Raw genomic sequence first — 21295 nt, 5'->3', positions numbered from 1 at the left:
TTTTTTTTTTTTTTTGCAGTACACGGGCCTCTCACTGTTGTGGCCTCTCCCGTTGCGGAGCACAGGCTCCGGACGTGCAGGCCCAGCGGCCATGGCTCACGGGCCCAGCCGCTCCGCGGCATGTGGGATCCTCCCGGACTGGGGCACGAACCCGTGTCCCCTGCATCGGCAGGCGGAGTCTCAACCACTGTGCCACCAGGGAAGCCCTCTCTGGCTATTTTTAAGAGTAGGCAGAGTTGCCTCAGAGTGAATGTAACTCAGTCCTGCCAAGAGATAAGCGAATGACTTCAGGGACCTCTGGAGGACTCTGCCCACCCTGGTTTTGAATCCTCTCTTTGGGGCCTATTATTTCAACTGGCGGATGAAGAAGACTAGCTTAATCAGGAGAATTATATTCAGGGGGAAAGAAATCTGAGTTCTTCTTTGTCTTTCAGTCTAAACTTGTTTCAGGCTCACCAGTGAGATCTGTAAAAAGAAAGCCTAACTATTTCTGTGCTCTGTAAGCACTCTTTCAGTTGAGAAAATAATGAAATTAAAACAATTGGTGGCTGTTCATTAGTATTGAAAATATGAATGCTTGACATTTCCACAAAAGGGTAAGAGGGACCATAAGTCAGTTGATATTTAAATTGTTTAAAATTTCCAAGTATTCTTGCCAAGGGGAGAAGAAAAAAAAGAAAAAGACCAGAACTCTTGCCTTTTAGGTATAGACAGGCAAATTGTTCATTGAGTTGCTTGGGATGCGGCTGGAGGTGGAGAACTGTACATAGTGACCTACAGTACACAAGGACATTCAAAATTAACGTTTGCAGAAATGTTCAGTGTGTATTCTTTTTGCATTTGTTATCATGTAATACTGTAGCTTAAGCAAACTCCCTTGCATTCTCAAATTCTAGCAGCTCAAGAATTAACAAACTTATTTTCATAAAAATAATGGTGATACCAAAAGAAATACCAGGAAAGAATTATAGGCTGTATACTTCATTGGCTTAACATAGGTAACATTACATGGTACGGAAACAAATTCACTCAACACTCCCTCCCCAGGAAAAAAGTAGATATTTCCATCCCCACATAAAAATAAAGAAACTAAGCCAGGGAGGGGAAGGGAAAAAAAACAAAACAAAACTATTCATCCAAATATTCAGATGATATTTTTCAAATCAGCACAACAAAATCTCATTTTATTCAGAGCCTGAATAACAGAAGCCCAAGTAACTAGCACTCCTCCACCCCAGCATCTTTAGGAACTTCTGACTCACTGGCAGCTACTAAGAACAATATACTGTTCACATATGCTAGAGAAAAGATATTCCTCTAGAATTTGGTTGATTTTCTGATGTTTTCACATAATATAAACTCCTATTAAATGCTAATGGTGAGCATAATTACACGACTGGTTAAAAATTAAATCTGTTACAACAGTTCCTGGTTTTGGATTAATATTCATAGATGATCTCTTGATAAATATGCAGTTCAGGAAAGAATATGTAACCTACTTAAATAAATTAAGTAAATACATTACAAATAAGTAATGAAGTGATTAAATAAATACTGTTGAGAACTTATTGTAGAAACAAAGTAGAAGTCATTATCTTTCCAAAAACTTTCCCTGAAAAGACTTTTTAGTATTCTTTTCAAGGTTTTCCTTGCCTTCACTTTGTTACGTTTTGGGGGCTTCTCTGCTTACTAGTTAAGTCCTGAGATTTGGACGGCAAATCAATTGTGTCTCTCGTGCTAAATCTGATATATTCTGACAAGTCTCCGTCAGCTGGGGAAACAGGGCCGTGGTCGGTCAGTGCTGTCTGTCATGGGTGTGGACGTGGAGAAGGGGACACACGTGCTGCACGTGTGCAGGACTATCACAGTGTGATCATGGCCTTAGTAACTATTTCCTCTGCCATAGCTGCTTCCCTGTTGGTGCTCACCCAGGGGTTTAGCAGTCATTTTCCATTCTTAGTCCAACAGTAACAGCAAAATTGGAACCAAGAAACAAACAGATCTGGTAAGAAAGGAACAGAGGGATTATTTTAGTGATGTCTCTGGAATTCCAGAAAGTTAGAATATGACAGGGGGCCATACAGTGCATCAGGATTAGTAGTAAGGAAAAACTCACAGCCGGAGGAGATTTTACCTTCTAAACATTAAAAAAAAAAAAAAACCTTTCCTGCTCCCCCTGTGCCAACCAAGAACAGAGCGAGCTTAGAACAGGTTTTGCAGCGTATAGTCCTCATAACTGAGAAACACCTGAGATACACATTTACAAGGCAGATCCAACCCTAAAACTAACGATTCCGCTTTCTGTCCAGGCCTCCCCACTCAAGGCGATGTTTGAATTGCTTACAGACTTCCTGTGTGATTCTGATTCGTGTCAGAGATTGAGAACTGTTGGTCCACAGAGTGGTCCTCAGCACTGACTACTCTAAGAATCACCTGAGTCTTCTCTCAGTGGCCACTCAGTCTGTGCTCCAGCACCTCCAGCGATGGGGGCTCACAGCCTCCCACAGCAGCCCAGCCCCGCCCAGCCCAGCTTTGGGCAGCCTGACTCTTAGATGGCTTTCGCTTGTATTGGTCCAGAAATCTTCCTTCTTATAACTTCCACCCATTCAGGCTGGTTCTACTCCTGATGTGGATGATGCCTCTTGCACTTGGCAGCACACAGGGCTTCCAGAAGTCCCTCTTCACCCACAAGTCCTTAAAACCAAAATCCTTTGATGACATGGTTTCAGTTCGGACTCCTGCTGTAGAAAAGTAATGAATCCTGAGGAGCTCTGACACTGAACCACCCCTTAGTCAGAAAAGCTGAAAATGTCAGATTTAGATTTTAATGTCAGTTTGAAAGTTTACAGGTTTATGTATATCAAGAGGCACACATAGGGCTTCCCTGGTGGCGCAGTGGTTGAGAGTCCGCCTGCCGATGCAGGGGACAAGGGTTCGTGTCCCGGTCCGGGAGGATCCCACATGCCGCGGAGCGGCTGGGCCCATGAGCCATGGCCGCTGAGCCTGCGTGTCCGGAGCCTGTGCTCCACAACGGGAGAGGCCACAGCAGTGAGGGGCCCATGTACCGCAAAAAAAAAAAAAAAAAAAAAAAAAAGGCACACGTACAATAACTTTTTTTCATCCCAGTAATGCCACGCAAAAACGAGAACCCAAAAGGAGAAAACAGACAATGCATAAAGATGTTTATTACACTATTATTTATAAAAGCAAAAAATCTAAAGCAATCTAACTTCTAAAAAACAGTGGAATATTTCAATAGCAATGTATTCCAGAGGGAGCTTGATACTGAAAAGCACCCTGGAGTCAGATAGACCTGGGTTTGAAAGTCACTTCAGCCTTGACCGGTGAATTTGGAAGAGGTGCCTAACTCCTCAGTTTCTTCATTTGTACAGTGAAGGTAATAATAGCCACTTAGACAGGATCTGCAGTTTAGAAATGATGTTTGTGAAGAACCTGGCATACAGTACGTTCAGTATATATTAGATAATATCAATATTAAGGATTATTTTATTATGGTACATCCACCCACTAGAAAACCTTGAAACTAGCTATTAAACTATTAATTATGAAGTCTGTTTTGCAACTTGGGAAACTATTTTAATTACACGTTAGGTAAAAATGTTTTCAATCATATATACATATTTAATATAATTTCATTAAAATATACAAGGAAAATAAAAATGATCAGTTGTGGTATGAGGGGGTGGGATTATGAATGATGTATTTCTATAAATAAAAGTATACATCTTTTAAAGGAAAAAAGTCAATGTTTCTTAACAAAAAAGAAAAAAAAAATCAGATGGCTTCACAGGTGAATTCTATCAAACATTTAGAGAAGAGCTAACATCAATCCTTTTCAAACTCTTCCAAAAAACTGCAGAGGGAGGAACACTCCCAAATTCATTTTACGAAGCCACCATCACCCTGATACCAAAACCAGAAAAAGATATCACCAAAAAAATGGATAGACCAATATCACTGATGAACACAGATGCAAAAATCCTGAACAAAATACTAGCAAACAGAATCCAAAAACATATTAAAAGGATCATACATCATGATCAAGTGGGATTTACCCCAGGGATGCAAGGATTCTTCAATATATGCAAATCAATCAATGTGATACACCACATTAACAAATTGAAGAATAAAAACCAGATGATCATCTCAACAGATGCAGAAAAAGCTTTTGACAAAATTCAACACTGGTTTATGATAAAAACTCTCCAGAAAAAGGACATAGAAGGAAACTACCTCAACATAATAAAGGCCATATATGACAAACCCACAGCGAACATCATACTCAATGGTGAAAAACTGAAAGCATTTCCACTAAGATCAGGAACAAGACAAGGATGTCCACTCTCATCACTCTTTTTTTTTTTTTTTTTTTTTGCGGTATGTGGGCCTCTCACTGTTGTGGCCTCTCCCGTTGCGGAGCACAGGCTCCAGACACACAGGCTCAGCGGCCATGGCTCATGAGCCCAGCCGCTCCGCGGCATGTGGGATCCTCCTGGACCGGGGCACAAACCCATGTCCCCTGCATCGGCAGGCGGACTCTCAACCACTGCGCCACCAGGGAAGCCCCTCATCACTCTTATTCAACATAGTTTTGGAAGTCCTAGCCACGGCAATCAGAGAAGAAAAAGAAATAAAAGGAATACAAATTGGAAAAGAAAAAGTAAAACTGTCACTGTTTGCAGGTGACATGATACTATACATAGAAAATCCTAAAGATGCCACTAGAAAACTACTAGAACTAATCAATGAATTTGGTAAGGTTGCAGGATACAAAAATAATGCACAGAAATCTCTGGCATTCCTATACACTACCAACAAAAAATCAGAAAGAGAAATTAAGAAAACAATCCCATTTACTACGGCAACAAAAAGAATAAAATACCTAGGAATAAACCTACCTAAGGAGGTGAAAGACTTGTACTCAGAAAACTATAAAACACTGATGAAAGGAATCAAAGATGACACAGAGATGGAGAAATATACTATGTTCTTGGATTGGAAGAATCAACAGTGTGAAAATGACTATACTACCCAAAGCAATCTACAGATCCAATGCAATCCCTATCAAACTACCAGTGGCATTCTTCACAGAATTAGAACAAAAAAATTTACAATTTGTATGGAAACACAAAAGACCCCGAATAGCCAAAGCAATCTTGAGAAAGAAAAATGGAGCTGGAGGAATCAGGCTTCCTGACTTCAAACTATACTACAAAGCTACAGTAATCAAGACAGTATGGTCCTGACACAAAAACAGAAATATAGATCAATAGTACAAGATAGAAAGCCCAGAGATAAACCCACACACATATGGTCACCTAATTTACGACAAAGGAGGCAAGAACATATAATGGAGAAAAGACAACCTCTTCAATAAGTGGTGCTGGGAAAACTGGACAGCTACATGTAAAAGAATGAAATTAGAACACTACCTAACACCATACACAAAAATAAACTCCAAATGGATTAACGACCTAAATGTAAGACCAGACACTATAACATTTTAGAGGAAAACATAGGAAAAACACTCTTTGTTTGCACAGCAAAGGAAACCATAAACAAGATGAAAAGACATCCCTCAGAATGGGAGAAAATATTTGCAAATGAAACAACAGACAAAGGATTAATCTCCAAAATATACAAACAGCTCATGGAGCTCAATATCAACAAAACAAACAATTCAATTAAAAAATGGGTGGAAGACCTAAATAGACATTTCACCAAAGAAAACATACAGATGGCCAAGAGGCACATGAAAAGATGCTCAACATCACTAATTATTAGAGAAATGCAACTCAAAAGTACAATGAAGTATCACCTCACACCAGTCACAATGGCCATTATCAAAAAATCTAGAAACAATAAATGCTGGAAAGGGTGTGGTGAAAAGTGAACCCTCCTGCTCTGTTGGTGGGAATGTAAACTGATACAGCCACTATGCAGAACAGTATGGAGGTGCCTTAAAAAACTAAAAACAGAACTACCATATGACCCCGGAATCCCACTCCTGGGCATATACCCAGAGAAAACCATAATTCAAAGAGAGACATGTACCACAATGTTCACTGCAGCTCTATTTACAATAGCCAGGACGTGGAAGCAACCTAAGTGTCCATTGACAGATGAATGGATAAAGAAGATGTGGCACATATATACAATGGAATATTACTCAGCCATAAAAAGGAATGAAATTGAGTTATTTGTAGTGAGGTGGATGGACCTAGAGTCTGTCGTACAGAGTGAAGTAAGTCAGAAAGAGAAAAACAAATACCATATGCTGGCACATATATATGGAATCTAAAAAAAAAAAATGGCACTGATGCACTGATGAACCTAGTGGCAGGGCAGGAATAAATATGTAGACGTAGAGAGTGGACTTGAGGACACAGAGCGGGGGAGGGGGAAGCTGGGGCGAAGGGAGAGTGGCTTTGACATATATACACGACCGAATGTAAAATAGTTAGCTAGTGGGAAGCAGCTGCACAGCACAGGGAGATCAGCTCTGTGCTTTGCGATGACCTAGAGAGGTGGGATAGCGAGGCTCAAGAGGGAGGGGATATGGGGATATATGTATGCATATGGCTGATTCACTTGGTTGTACAACAGAAACTAACACAGCACTGTGAAGCAATTACACTCCAATAAAGATTTTTAAAAAAAGAAAGAGAGAAAATGGATGATAGAAATGTAATTTAAAATGTCCTAAAGAATTATCCATTTTATGTTTGTTTAAGAAAATATCATTTCATATTTAAAGAAAAGACTGTAAGTCTTATCTTGTGGGAGAGTTTCACATCACCATTTTGAAACTCAGGGACACTCAGGTGGTCTTTACAATCCAGAGATGGCAGCGCACTACCACCCCCTGGTGGCAACACAGCTCAGGTGTAGGATCAACAGCTTGGAAGTAAAAGAGCAATCTATACACAAGCTCTAAAAGGAAAGGTGTAAGGGTTCAAAACTCTGAAAAACTTCAACTTCAGCCTGTGGTCCACACAACTAACTTATATTAAATTCCACATGGTGCATACTTATTACACAAATGTTAATTTACTTTATTGCAAATACAATTTCATAAAAATAAACCTGGTATGCATGCATCTTTAGACCTACTGGCTAGTGGGATCTGATAATTTGATGAAAGCAGTAGAGGCTGTAGTAGCAATCCAGGCAGGTACTAGTCTATTGCAAATAAAATAAAAAGTTCAGAGCCCACCTGAAGGAACTTGAGTCTGGGGGGCAGTTCGTGCTCCCAAGCAGTTACAATATGATGAGAGAACCGCTTTGATGGGTGTGTGTACAGTGTTGAGGCAGGACTGGGGAGGGAGCACCTAAATGGGCCTGTGGGACTCAGTGAAGCCATCACAAAGGATGGACACCAGGTCTGGCAAACACACCTGGGAGTGCATTCTGAGAAGAGAAAATAGAAAGTTATTACTGTGGAAATAGTTTACTTTTTTGTACTTTGTCAAAGTTGTTTTTGTTTTTGTTTTGCAGCTTAATGGAAGAGAAAAGCCTCATAAAAAAGGAATTAGAGAAGATACCTAAGCCAGGAGTAAGTCTTAGATGATCTAGACTTTGTTAAATACAGCTGGATTGAAACATCCCTTTTGATAAATATTAACGTTTATCACAACAACCATACCCTGAAACATTTGAAAGACCCAGAAATCTTAACAATGGATGGTGCTGAAAGGAATATCTGCATAACTTTTACAGTAAACATAAGTGGTGCCTATTATAGGATTTAGCTATTTGGCATCTAATTCAGGGTATGTTTAGTTGGACAATATCTGCTTTGTTTTCAGAAGAAAAAAGGGTTGGCACTTAAAAACAGTATTTTTGCTATAGCTATTACTCTCATAGCTTCCTGACTGTCTCAAGCTTATTACAAGAAATTTTTATAAAGGTGTATCACTTATTAATTCCTGCCTAACAAACTGCCCCAAAACATAGTGGTTTAAAACAACAGCCATTTCTTATTTTCCTCAGTTCTGAATTCTTCTGATCTGAGCTGGCTCACTTGGAGCTGGAAGGCTTAGGATGGCTTCATTCATATGTCAGCCAGTTGGGCCGCTAGTTGGTCTAAGGTCACATGTCACTGGTTACTCTCATGACGGTGGAAGGGTTTCCAGTCTCAGGAAAGAGACAGTCTCAAGGGAGGGCAAACCCCAACACACGCACTTTTCAAGCCTCTGCTTAAATCACTGTTGGTAACATCCCATTGGTCCAAGCAAGTCGCATGGTCACATCTAGAATCAATGGGGAAAGAAACAGGTCCTACCTCTTAATGGGAATAAGGACAAAGACATATTGCAAAGAGGCATGCAAACAAGAATAGGAGGAATTTATGTCCCTATTTTTGCAATCCATCATAGAAAGTAAATACAGAGATCATCACACTTTGCATTGCTTTCACCTTCTAAATGGTTATATTTTAAAAGTATGTTGGTGGTGGTCTAATTCCAAGGCATAAGGTAAAATGCCTTTACTCTATATGCATAGAGTAAAATGCTATAATATATGAGGATGAATATATTGATACATCATATTATATATTAATATAATTATGTATATATTATATACTAGTACAGAAGTATTCCTAACCATCATTTTCAACACAGATTCTGTGGGAAAAAGCATTTTGAATCTTAGTTCCTGACCATAGGATCACCAGTTTTACCCTCTCGAAGCCACAGTGGAGGAGGAGGAGGGTGATATGCAGAAAGGCCAGAGCAGGCTAAATGGATCCTTCCACTTAGGCATTAGTAACGTGTGGACCTTCTGAGCATAAGAAGGCTTTTCTGTCACAAGCCAAACACTCCCCAGATAATCAGTCATGGGAAACAAAGACCTGTTAGGAGTCTGGGGCAGAGGGCATTTGGGGATAATGTGCCTGACTTAGAGAAGTAATATTAATAAGAGAGCAGGGGATTAAGGAGTGCCAAGGATAAGATATTCCAAATATGAACTTCCTAATCTTTAATTCTCATGTGTGACTCAGGATAACCATAAACCTGATATTCAAAGATTATTTGCATCTGGTGTTGCCAAATCACAAAGCTACTAGAAAAAAGGCTGGACATTTTTACTACAGCTTTTTGGTATGAAATAAATATGAACTCAGAAAAAGGAAACACTTAAAATGTAGGAAGATAAAAAAGAGCATTAATTGAAAAATGAGTTCAAATCTAATGTAAGCTGTCTAACACACGCAGTACAATTGCCATGCCTTTATTGAAGAGGTCAGAAATCATAAGGTGCATTTAACTTTGCAAGAAATCATTCATGAATCTCAAAACAAATATAATCACAATGGTGAGTAAAATTATTTTTAATTTGATTTTTAGGGAGACAAATGTTTGCTCAGACTCTGTATAATCTGATCATTTTCATGACTTTTAAAGGAAATAGAGAAGAAGATGAGAATACTGAGAGAAAGCACTGAAGAATTACATAAGGAAGTAATGCAGAAGAAATTAGAAATTAAAAATTTACAGGAAGATTTGACATCCAAGCAAAAGCAATTACTAAAGGAGCAGAAGGAACTAGAAGAATTGTTCGAATATCAGGTCACCTTAAAGGTATGTTACTCACAGCTCATAAATATTTAAACATTGTGCCTGCAAGGACATAAAGGTGCATGGGTATGAAGATTGACTGCAAATGTTTGATAAAGACCAAACACACAAACTGAAATGTTCTGCACTGTGACTGATCCTATCAAACTAAACCTGGGCTCTGGGACTTCACAGAAGACTCTGGAGCGTTCAGTAGCATCACTCTAAATTGGAGTCCTGACCTGGAGAAAAGGCCTCTCTAAACCTCACCAAGCAGTTTTCTGTATTGGAAATGAGTGTCACAAACACAATCACTTCCTTCAAGGGCAACCAAGTGTTCTCACCTCTCTTGTATACCGTTATTACTGCATCCTTCTTTGTCTGCTTGATTCCACTTCACTTCCCTCTCACCGTGAAAGTGATGCAAGGCCTGTATTTCTGTTTTAGGAGATAATTAAATTTCATTTTATTTTGAAACCTTTGTATAATAGGTCTCAAAACAATTGAAGTAACCTAGACTTATGTCTTAAAACTACATCTGAGACACCTTGGCTTAGCGGACAGTTATGATTCACTTTGACCTCCTTTTCCTTAAGAGTCAGAGCAGTCGGCCAAGACGTACCCAGCTGCCACCCGGAACACAGGCACTGAGCACAGGTGGATTTACAAGGACCCCAATGAAACTAAGGCTTCACATGCACGAACCACTGCCAAGGCCCTGAACCTAATTATCATTTATAACTTTTGATTCTTTTTCTTAAAAAGAGCTCCCCAGGACTTCCCTGGTGGCACAGTGGTTAAGAATCCACCTGCCAAGGAAGGGAGCACGTGTTCGAGCCCTGGTCCGGGAAGATCCCACATTCCACAGAGCAGCTAAGCCCGCGAGCCACAACTACTGAGCCTGCGCTCTAGAGCCCGCGAGCCACAGCTACTGAGCCCACGTGTCTGGAGCCCATGCTCCGCAACAAAGACAAGCTACTGCAATGAGAAGCCCACGCACCACAACGAAGAGTAGCCCCCGCTCGCCGCAACTAGAGCAAGCCTGTGCGCAGCAACGAAGACCCCACGCAGCCATAAATAAATAAATAAATTTATAAATAATTAAATTATAATACTTTAAAAAAAAGGGCTCCCCAAATTGTACAAGTTTCAGCCTCACAAAATTTAGATCTGCCTCAGGACTGAGCAAGATCCCAGGGAGAAATGCACCACACTGCAGGGATGTCTTCAATCCCCAAGCATCCCTGTCACGCCAGACCCCAAAGTCCAGTGTGATCCTCAGCCAGGAAGGGGCTCTTCCACAACCCCTGCCACGTACATAAGATTCTTGAGGATAAAAGTGAATCTTCTGCAAATCCACAGAGCACAGTGCAAAGTGGCGTCAGACAAAACTAGCTTCTGATCTTGGCCTTGCCATTTACAAGCTGTGTGAGTCTGGGAAAATTATGTACCTTCACTTAGCCTCGGTCTTAGGCAGGGTTCCCTAGAAGCAGAGATTAAGACAAGTATTCACTGAGCAGGAGCTCTAAGGAGAATCCCATAGGGTAGCGAGGGAAACAGGCTAGAGGTGGGGTTCGAAGCCAGGCCAAAATATGGTTTCAGGAGAACCCTCCCGGCAACCTGATGCCATGAATTGCACCGCAGAGGTTGTTCCACCCTGAGGCAGAGGGATGGGCTGCTGTATCTCCACATGGGTCACAGCCTGCCTCCCTCCACCTTCCACCCCCCCATCCCCCGAGACAAGGCAGCTCTGCCAGCCATGGCAATCCTGTGGAGAGAACAAGCATGAGCTGTCAGCAGCCTCTGAGGGATGGGTGTACCTCCATAAAGGCAATCTAGGCAGAGTGCCCAGAGGTTGTGTTACACTCAGTTAGCTTCTCTTTAAAATGGTAACAACCATTACCATCTTGTAAGGTCCTTATGAATATTAAATGGAATAATTAAAGCACACTGCATAGTACAGGACAGAGAGTAAGAATTCTACACCTTGTAGTTCTTTTCTCTTTCCTGTTTAATTTGCTTGACTGCTTCTGGTCCAAGACTACATAATTTAACATGGTTCCATTTCTTTACTAGGATGAAGTGGTCCAACATCAATCCATTCCTGTACAAACTGGAAAAGAGATAGAAAAAACAACACGCAACAAAGTGTATGGCTTGATTTTATTTTTTATCCCTCCCAGCCCACGCTCCCCCAAGTTATGTGTGCATACTAAAACAAGAATATTAACCACTGAACATATCAAATTACCATTATAATTTTAGAGATATCTGCATTTGGCCCTGTCTAGGTTGTATATATCAAGTTCTTCAGGAGAATGCAGTGCAGCACATTACTGTCATTCCTAGCATTTATGTCTTAATTTGGGGACAATATTCTCTTTCCAATTTTATATCATATCTCTATGGAGAACACCAACTGACTTTAACAGATATGTGTATGGAATAAATTATTGGAACTGGGTAGAATTTCATGGTCTAGATATGTGTTGGCCAGCCAGATGCCTAAAGCCCAAGTGACAGTAACTCTTCACTTGCCAGCTATTCACGTGTGTAAGACCCCCAAGCATTCAGAGGAGATTTGGAGGCACAAGTCACTGAGGAATTCTCAAGGTTTGGAGGAACCGGAAAGGATAAAGATAAGTGAAGATACAAAAATCTGGAGAAGTCCTAGGACTGCTCTGGTGACTGATCTTAAAAGAAGAGAGAAAAAAGGCAGCAGATACTAGTAATGTTTCTAAAAGCCAAGCCCACTAGCACCAAAGTTGAGAAATTTGTCAATTCAGGGAGGCTGGTCAGGATGAGGGTAGAATCCCAGGAGACGGTAGCAGCAGGGATCTGGGGAGAAAGTGGGGAGGCTGGACAAATTCCTGCCCTCAGTGGCACTCAGTGGAGATATCCCCTCAGTCCCACTCATTTGTGGTCTTCACCCACTTCTGACATCACTGAATTTATGACTAGCCCTTCTGTTGCCCGGTCAGAAAGTAAAAATAGGTAGACAGCCTGGGCTCAAAATAAGGCAAACTCAGGTGTGTGTTGTGTACCTATGAATATGTGTATGTATGTATCCCTCACAGGGAAATGGAAAAGAGAAAACTTGTCGTGGAATATGAACTCAAAGAGCTGAATGACTCCCTAAAGAAAGTTGAAACCAAAATTAATGCTGTAATGGAAGAAAAGGAGGACATAATAAAGGAAGTTGAAGGCAAACGAGCCTTGCTTGAAACTAAAGAACGAGAGTATAATCAGTTGGTCAAGCTACTGGAATTAACCAGAGAGAACGAAGCAACTTCACTAACTGAAAGGTTAGTTATATTAATGTGTTTCTGTCATCTACATTTTCTTCAATTTATATTTGAGGATTCAAAACATAATCTCAAACATTTATATTGATTCAATAAACATTTTTATAGAATTTTACCATTTTTACCATTAATAAAAATATATTATTAAATAAAGCATTTCAAAGTATTTCTCCATCCTATATTTTTTACTGCCCTTAATTTCCTGTACCCAAAAACTTAAGGACACAATCTATCGCATTTTTTTCAGTTTCTAAAACGTGCCTCTGGGAAATTATATCCCTGGAGTATGCTATAATTGAGGGATTTTTTTTCCCTGAAAATTATTGTATTCTGAGGTAATCACGATTTTTGCCTAATGGGAGCAATTTTGTGGTGTGAGTCTCTGGCATAGTGTTAATTTCCATTTTTAAGCAAAATTTCAGGGAGACTGGGAACTTCTGCCTCCGCCAATTTGCTCTTCCGTGTGGGTTTTTTTAGTGGCTGTGACTCTGACAAGAACTTGCAAACAGAATTGCTTTGGGCATTACTTAATTTGATTCTAGCATGAGAATAGTTCTGTATGCACCTGCTGAGCACACTGTCTTGAAAAACATGAAGGACAGTTGATGACAAATCACTTTCATATTCTCTTTTTACCTGGAATAGAGGGATCTTGGACCTCAATTTACGAAACTGTCTCACTGACAAGCAAAACTACCACGATGAACTTTCTCGTAAGCAGAGAGAGAAAGAGCGAGATTTTCGAAATTTAAAAAAAATGGAGCTACTCTTGAAAGTGTCCAGGGATGCACTCACTCAAACTCAAGCACTGCATCAAAGGCTTCTGTTAGAGGTGGGTGCTAAACACCACTATTGGGTTTGTAAGCTCTGCGACGTCTTTTTGTTTTGGGGGGTTTTTTGTTTGGTTGTTTTTTTTTTTTTTTTTCCTTTGGGCTGCGCTGGTGCGGCTTGTGGGATCTTAGTTCCCCAGCCAGAGACTGAACTCAGGCCCTTGGCAGTGAGAGTGCAGAGTCCTAACCACTGGACCGCCAGGGAATTCCCTCAGTGCTGTCTTTTTTAAGCAAAAATATTTCAAGAATTTGTTTTTGCTGTCAATAGAGAAAGAGGGAAAGGAAAAGAACAGAGAAAAGATAACTTTAAAATGGATCAAACCTGTTATAGAGGCTCTGTCTTATAGTATGTTTCAATCTTTTTGTTAGCCCAAGATTAGAGAAATGTCTTATTGGGATCAAGCATCAGCCTGGCCGGGGGAGGCAGTTTGGCTATCCGGCTCTGGAAGAGCTAACGGGTTCGTTACAGGGTAGGACCAAGGGGACCACTATGTTTGAAGGAGTTGAAAGAGTCAGATCCAGCATGGTGTCACTGTAGACTACAATAGTCAGAAACAAGATCAGATCATGTAAATATAGATGGACAGTCAGCCTGTACCTCCAATTAGTCAAGGGCCATCAGAACCCAATGTCTGGCGACCTGGATACTTTTGTGCAGTGTCAGAGGTGTACTACAACCAGAGAATGCTCAGTGTAGCTGTTACTTTCTTACCGCCTCTGCGCTCCCAAATGGAGGGGTTTTGGTCCTGTTGCCTCTGATCCCCTCCTCTCTCATGTGGTACTCCCTGTGCTAACCAACCGAGCAGTGCTAAACGGCAGTGGATTGTTGAGAGGGCTGCCTCCCTGTGCCCAGGCCTTAGCCAGTGCTTCCTTTGCTGAAAATGAGATCAATCTCTGAGATGAAGCGGCTGGGGGTACAGAAATCATACCTGTTTTCTTCAGGATGGTCATGCTCCCTGACAGTATGGAGGTTCACGACCTCAGAAATGTAAACAGGAGTTTCCAGCTACGGTAGACACTTCTGATCCTAACCTGTAAGCCTAATGCTCTTCTCCTTCTGGGAATATGGAAGGTTTATACTTCCTTGTACCCTCTGCCATTGAGCAGGGTCATATGATTGGTTCTGGCCAACAGACTGTGGGCAGAAATGACACATGTTCCTTCCATCCTGGAGCAGTGTGAGACCCTCTAGCTCTTTCCCCCATCCCGTGGCCATTGTGGAAGTACATGATGACATGGAAGTGCTGTAAATGGAAGCATCCAGGAATGCTGAGCCAACTGTGGTCGTGGAGAATCACCTTGACTGGCCACAGGCTTTGTTAGAACAAGAAATAAGCTTTCATGCTTTTGAGCCATGATCGTTGGGCTTGTTTCTTTAGCATAACCTAGCCTATCCTGATTGAAAGACCAAGATTTAGCAAAGTGTGAAAATAACTGGTTAGAGTTATGAGTGTTCTAAATGACTAGGTCTTGGTCTTGCTGTCAGATGGCACTCATGGACCTTTCTTCCTATCTCAATGGGGCAAAATGTGCTTTCACAATTTTGCAAAACAAATAGAGCAGTTATTTGTTATTATTAAATAAAACAACAGTATTTATGCTTCTCAACTACTTTTAATAGTTTTATTAAAATTCCTGCATGTAGATTGATTCTTTTATGACAGTGAACTATTTTAAACTACAGAAATGCTTTCTTCCATAAAAGTTCACGTTGTCTGATGTTAGTACAAGCAACCATTTCACTAGTTTTTTTGTTGTTATTGTTAGATGTTGCATGATTATTTCCTTATCCATCCATTTACTTTCATTCTCTCTTTGTCCTCATCTAGGTGCGTCTTTCATACGCAGGATATACTTTTTAATATCTAGTCTGAAAACTTATGCCTTTCAGTTCTTGTATTTAGTCCAAAAACATTTAATGTAATTATGGATACACTTGGGCTCATGTCTACCGTATTACTATTGCTTTTTCTTTGTCCCATCTATTGTATGTCTCATTTTCTCTCCTATCTTTTCTTCTTTCGGGTTAATAAAAAAGATGAATTGTTCAATTTCTATTTTCTATTGTTCTATTTTCCCCATTTTTGATATGTATTAGTTTTGCATTCTCTTTCCATCCCTTGAGTGGTTATCCTAAAGGTTACACCATTCATCCTTAATTTATTAGAGTCCAGTAAAAATTCTTTTACTACTTCCTGGATAATGCTAGAACCTTTGAAGACTTTAACTCTATTTACCTTTGCAACTCTCATACGTTCACATATATTTTTTAAATCCAACTTTTCAAGTTATTCTTACTTGAAGTATTGGCTTACTACAAGCTATTCCATTTTAGCCCAAAGCCTTGCACATTAGGATGTTAAGTTGGAACTTTGGGTAAACACAGACCTTCTGGTACTCCACCTCAATCACGGTGAGATTTACAGTGATTAGCAGCTAAAACATTTCTTCTAAGACCTAGTGGAATCCTAGATGTGATGAGTAGGAAGCTCTTAAGAGCAGCGAATGCTGTTTTTATTGATAATACAATCCCTGTTTATTGACCAAATAACCATAAGTAAGATTTCTTTAAACAATAATAGGAAAAAAATTATCATTGCCTTTAGTAATCTATTGTGGTGATTCCAGTAGTAAGTAAAGTCAGTCTGTTAAATATTTGCTAATGCTGACTCAACAAAACATTCCTCTTAAAAGTAAAAAGAAAGATAAATAGAAGCAGTAAGATAATTTGTCACTTAGAGAAATACCTATTAGTGATCTCAAAAGCAGTTATACACTGATAAAAGTCACAATATTGGTTCTAAACTATGACACACCCTAAACAGAATTAAGTTGGTCTCTACCAGAAAATCTCAATTAAATAAAATAGAAGGGGTACATAAACATAATATAAAATGTAATTCTGCCATTTATACTTCCAGTTAAGATATGAAATATTGCAGGAGACCATGGTTCCTGTCACAGTAGCCAGAAAAAATGGATAAACTAAAAATCAGATATTTTAAAAAGACATATGAGAGTTGTGGGAAGTAAATTCTAAAACAGAATAAACACTTCCTAGGTGAACAGAGACAGGTAGGCTTTTTCCTCCCTGAAGCATTTGCCAAGTCTAGGCATGGGCAGGTAGAAGATGGGCCTCCCAAGAAATAACAAAGCTGGAGGCATAACCCTCCCAGACTTTAGATAATACTACAAAGCTACGGTAATCAAAACAACATGGTACTGGCACAAAAACAGACATATAGATCAATGGAACAGAATAGAGAGCCCAGAAATAAACCCACACATCTTCAGTCAGTTAATCTTCAGCAAAGGAGGCAATAATATACAGTGGAGAAAAAACAGTCTCTTCAGCAAGTGGTACTGGGAAAGCTGGACAGCCTTGTGTAAATCAATGATATTAGAACACTGCCTGACACCATACACAAAAATAAACTCAAAATGACTTAAAGATTTAAATATAAGACATGAAACCATAAAAATCCTAGAAGAAAACATAGGCAGGGGCTTCCCTGGTGGAGCAGTGGTTAAGAATCTGCCTGTCAATGCAAGGGACACGGGTTCGCGCCCTGTTCCAGGAAGATCCCACATGCCGCGGAGCAACTAAGCCTGTGCGCCACAACTACTGAGCCTGCGCTCCAGAGCCGGCGAGCCACAACTGCTGAAGCCTGCGTGCCTAGAGCCCATGCTCCGCAACAAGAGAAGCCACCACAATGAGAAGCCCGCGCACTGCAATGAAGAGTAGCCCCTGCTCACTGCAACTAGAGAAAGCCCACATGCAGCAACGAAGACCCAATGCAGCCAAAAATAAATAAATAAAAATAAATTAAAAAAAAAAAAGAAAACATAGGCAAAACATTCTCTAACATAAATTCTCTTGGGTCAGTCTCCCAAGGCAATAGAAATAAAAGCATAAATAAACAAAGGGAATCTAATCAAACATATAAGCTTTTGTACAGCAAAGGAAAGCATAAACAAAATGAAAAGACAACCAATGGACTGGGAGAAAATATTTGCAAATAATGCAACCGACAGGGATTAATTTCCAAAATATACAAGCAGCTCATACAGCTCAATATAAAAAAAAAAGAAAACAAACAACCCAATTAAAAATGGGCAGAGACCTAAACAGACATTTCTCTAAAGAAGACATACAGGTGGCCCTCAGGCACATGAAAAGATGCTCAACATTGCTAATTATTAGAGAAATGCAAATCAGAACTATAATGAAGTATCACCTCACACCAGTCAGAATGGTTATCATGAAAAAGTCTACAAATAGGGCTTCCCTGGTGGCGCAGTGGTTGAGAGTCCGCCTGCCGATGCAGGGGACACAGGTTCGTGCCCCGGACCGGGAAGATCCCACATGCCGTGGAGCGGCTGGGCCTGTGAACCATGGCCGCTGAGCCTGCGCGTCCGGAGCCTGTGCTCCGCAACGGGAGAGGCCACAACAGTGAGAAGCCCGCGTACCGCAAAAAAAAAAAAAAAAAAAAAGTCTACAAATAATAAATGCTGGAGAAGGTGTGGAGAAAAGGGAACCCTCCTACACTGTTGGTGGGAATGTAACTTGGTACAAGCATTATGAACAACAGTGTGGAGGTTCCTTAAAAAACTAAAAATAGAGCTACCATATGATCCAGCAATCCCACTCCTGGGCATATAGCTAGAAAAGATGAAAACTCTAATTTGAAAAGATACATCCACCCCAATGTTCATAGCGGCACTTTTTCAATAGCCAAGACATGGAAGCAACCTAAGTGTCCAATTAACAGATGAATGGATAAAGATGTTATATATATATATGCACATACACACATACATACACACACAGAATAGAATATTAGCCATAAAAAAATAAAATCATGCCATTTGCAGCAACATGGATGGACCTAGAGATTATCATACTAAGTGAAGTAAATCAGACACAGAAAGACAAATATCATATGATATCACTTACATGTGGAGTCTAAAAAAGTGATACAAATGAACTTATTTACAAAAGAGAAATAGACTCACAGACATAGGAAAAAAAATTATGGTTACCAAAGGGGAAAGGGGAGGGGGAGGGATAAATTAGGAGTATGGGATTAACAGATAAATACCCACATATATAAAATAGGTAAACAACAAGGATTTACTGTATAGCACAGGTAACTATATTCAGTATCTTGTAATAACCTATTATGGAAAAGAATCTGAACCTGTACACCTGAAACTAACATGATACTGTCAATCAACTATAGTTAAATGTTTTAAATAAAGAAATTAGAAACAACAATGTCTTACTGTATAGCACAGAGAACTATATTCAGTATCCTATGATAAACCATAATGGGAAAGAATATTAAAAAGGAATGTGTATATATATATGTATAACTGAATCACTTTGCTGTACAGCAGACATCAACACGTTGTAAATCAACTGTACTTCAATTTAAAAAATATTAAAACTGAAAAAGCAATCGATAATGAATACACAACCTTTAACACCTTCCCAGGCAGACAGCAGTGGACATGTTGCCTCTCAGTAACAACGGTAGTGCTAAGTACATGTGACACACAGCCGCTGGGGACGTGGAAATAAATGCAGCCTATGTGAGAAGCTACAGGTAGAAACAAGGAGACCTCATGAACCCTGTTTCCTGCCTTCACCCGGAGGCTCACCTCAGTGGCGCTCACTGCCCAGTAAGTGCCAAGCATAGTAGAGGATACCTCACTGGCCAGGGGCCTCCATCCATTGGCAAAAGGACCACCTCCACGGTAAGAAACATGAGGTTGTGGGGAGTAGGCAGTAGTGCTCAGTGTCGAAACTCAATTCTGGATTGAGAGGAGAAGCTTGCTAATTGGCTCCCAACACAAAGCGCACAGGAGTAAGTATTTAATGCAAAGTCCCGAGTCCAGGACTCTGCTGCTCCCAGGAACACCAAACTGAAACACCAAATTGAAAAGCAAAGTCATTTTGGAAGAAATAATCCAGCCTCACTTGCTCTGGTCACTTACTCTGCTTTGATGAATGTTCTAGGGTCTCTCTCCTTGTGCTGGCTTCTCAGCTCAGAATAGCTGGGGGTCTGGTGTTCCTCTCAAGGCAACTGATTTGTACATCATTTTGGAAAGTTTGAGTGTTCATAAAATAAAACTCAATAGTGGCCTAGTGCCTACTTCAAAAAAGAAAAAGAGAGTTGAAGATAATGGTTTAAATGACTAAAAAAAATGTTCATTGCAAGATTATGTTTTTGGTCAATGAATGTAGACTGGAAAGTATATTCAGGTAAAACTGATAAAAGAAAAATCAGAAGGAAGAAAAAAGAATGACCAATGACTAGAAGAGGCAATTTTTCACGGAGTATAAAGAACCAAGGGTGAGTGCATATGTTTAAGAGTCTGAACTACTTGGGGTAATTCTAACTGTTCAGGGAACACAACAGGGGCCTATACATCCCACACCAAATGGATAAATAATCCCTACTCCTCAAACTCTCACTTAAGAGGTAACATACACAGTCTACCAAAGCAATAGAAATAAAAGCAAAAATAAAAAATATGGGACCTAATCTAACTTCCAAGGTTTTGCACAGCAAAGGAAACTATAAACAAAATGAAAAGACAACCTATGAAAGGGGAGAAAATATTTGCAAATGATGTGACCAACAAGGGATTAATTTCCAAAATATACAAACAGCTCATACAACTCAACAACAAAGAAAACAAACAACCCAATCCAAAAATAGGCAGAAGAACTAAATAGACATTTCTGTAAAGAATACATACAGGGCTTCCCTGGTGGCGCAGTGGTTAAGAGTCCGCCTGCCGATGCAGGGGACATGGGTTCGTGCCCCAGTCCAGGAAGATCCCACATGCCACAGAGCGGCTAGGCCCGTGAGCCATGGCCGCTGAACCTGCGCATCCGGAGCCTGTGCTCCACAACGGGAGAGGCCACAACAGTGAGAGGCCCGTGTACCGGAATTAAAAAAAAAAAAAAAAAAAAAAAAGAATACATACAGATGGCCAACAGGCACATGAAAAGATCCTCAACATTGCTAATTATTAGAGAAATACAAATCAAAACTACAAGGAGGTACCACCTCACACTGGTCAGAATGGCCATCATTAAAAAGTCTACAAATAAGAAATCCTGGAGAAGGTGTGGAAAAAGGGAACCCTCCTGTTGATGAGAATGTAAGTTGGTGCAGCCACTACGGAAAACAGTATGGAGGTTCCTCAAAAAACTAAAAATAAAGTTGCCATATGATCCAGCAATCCCACTCCTGGGCATATATCCAGACAAAACTATAATTCAAAAAGATACACGCACCCCTGTGTTCACAGCAGCACTATTCACAATAGCCAAGACATGGAAACAACCTAAATGTCCATCTACAGATGAATGGATAAAGAAGATGTGGTATGTATAAACAAAGGAATACTACTTGGCCATAAAAAAGAATGAAATAATGCCATTTGCAGCAACATGGATGGACCTAGAGATTATCCTACTAAGTGAAGTAAGTCAGACAGAGAAAGGCAAGCACCATACGATATCACTTATGTGTGGAATCTAAAATAATGACACAAATGAATT

The 21295-nt window shown here is 40.1% G+C and overlaps 1 protein-coding gene and 1 long non-coding RNA gene across 2 annotated transcripts in view; one reads left to right on the top strand and one right to left on the bottom strand.

The window, feature by feature from the left end:
• The window catches only part of CCDC146 (coiled-coil domain containing 146), a gene marked incomplete at its 5' end in the record, with an annotated part of 114203 nt that overhangs the window by 67853 nt on the left and 25055 nt on the right, over positions 1-21295 (top strand). Inside the window, 5 exons of the mRNA XM_082632315.1 lie at positions 7519-7576; positions 9429-9605; positions 11658-11731; positions 12659-12886; positions 13532-13718. Coding sequence (XP_082488441.1) covers positions 7519-7576; positions 9429-9605; positions 11658-11731; positions 12659-12886; positions 13532-13718 — 724 coding nt within the window. The remainder of the gene's footprint in view (positions 1-7518; positions 7577-9428; positions 9606-11657; positions 11732-12658; positions 12887-13531; positions 13719-21295) is intronic.
• LOC309810360 overlaps positions 11644-21295 on the bottom strand; it is a 34249-nt gene continuing 24597 nt past the window's right edge. The window contains exon 4 of the long non-coding RNA XR_014294970.1: positions 11644-11694. This is a non-coding gene — a long non-coding RNA (uncharacterized lncRNA). The remainder of the gene's footprint in view (positions 11695-21295) is intronic.

The sequence above is a fragment of the Mesoplodon mirus genome (genome assembly GCF_964341445.2).
Source record: "Mesoplodon mirus genome assembly, chromosome: 9".
NCBI lineage: Eukaryota > Metazoa > Chordata > Mammalia > Artiodactyla > Ziphiidae > Mesoplodon > Mesoplodon mirus.
This window is presented reverse-complemented; position numbering and strand designations above follow the sequence as displayed.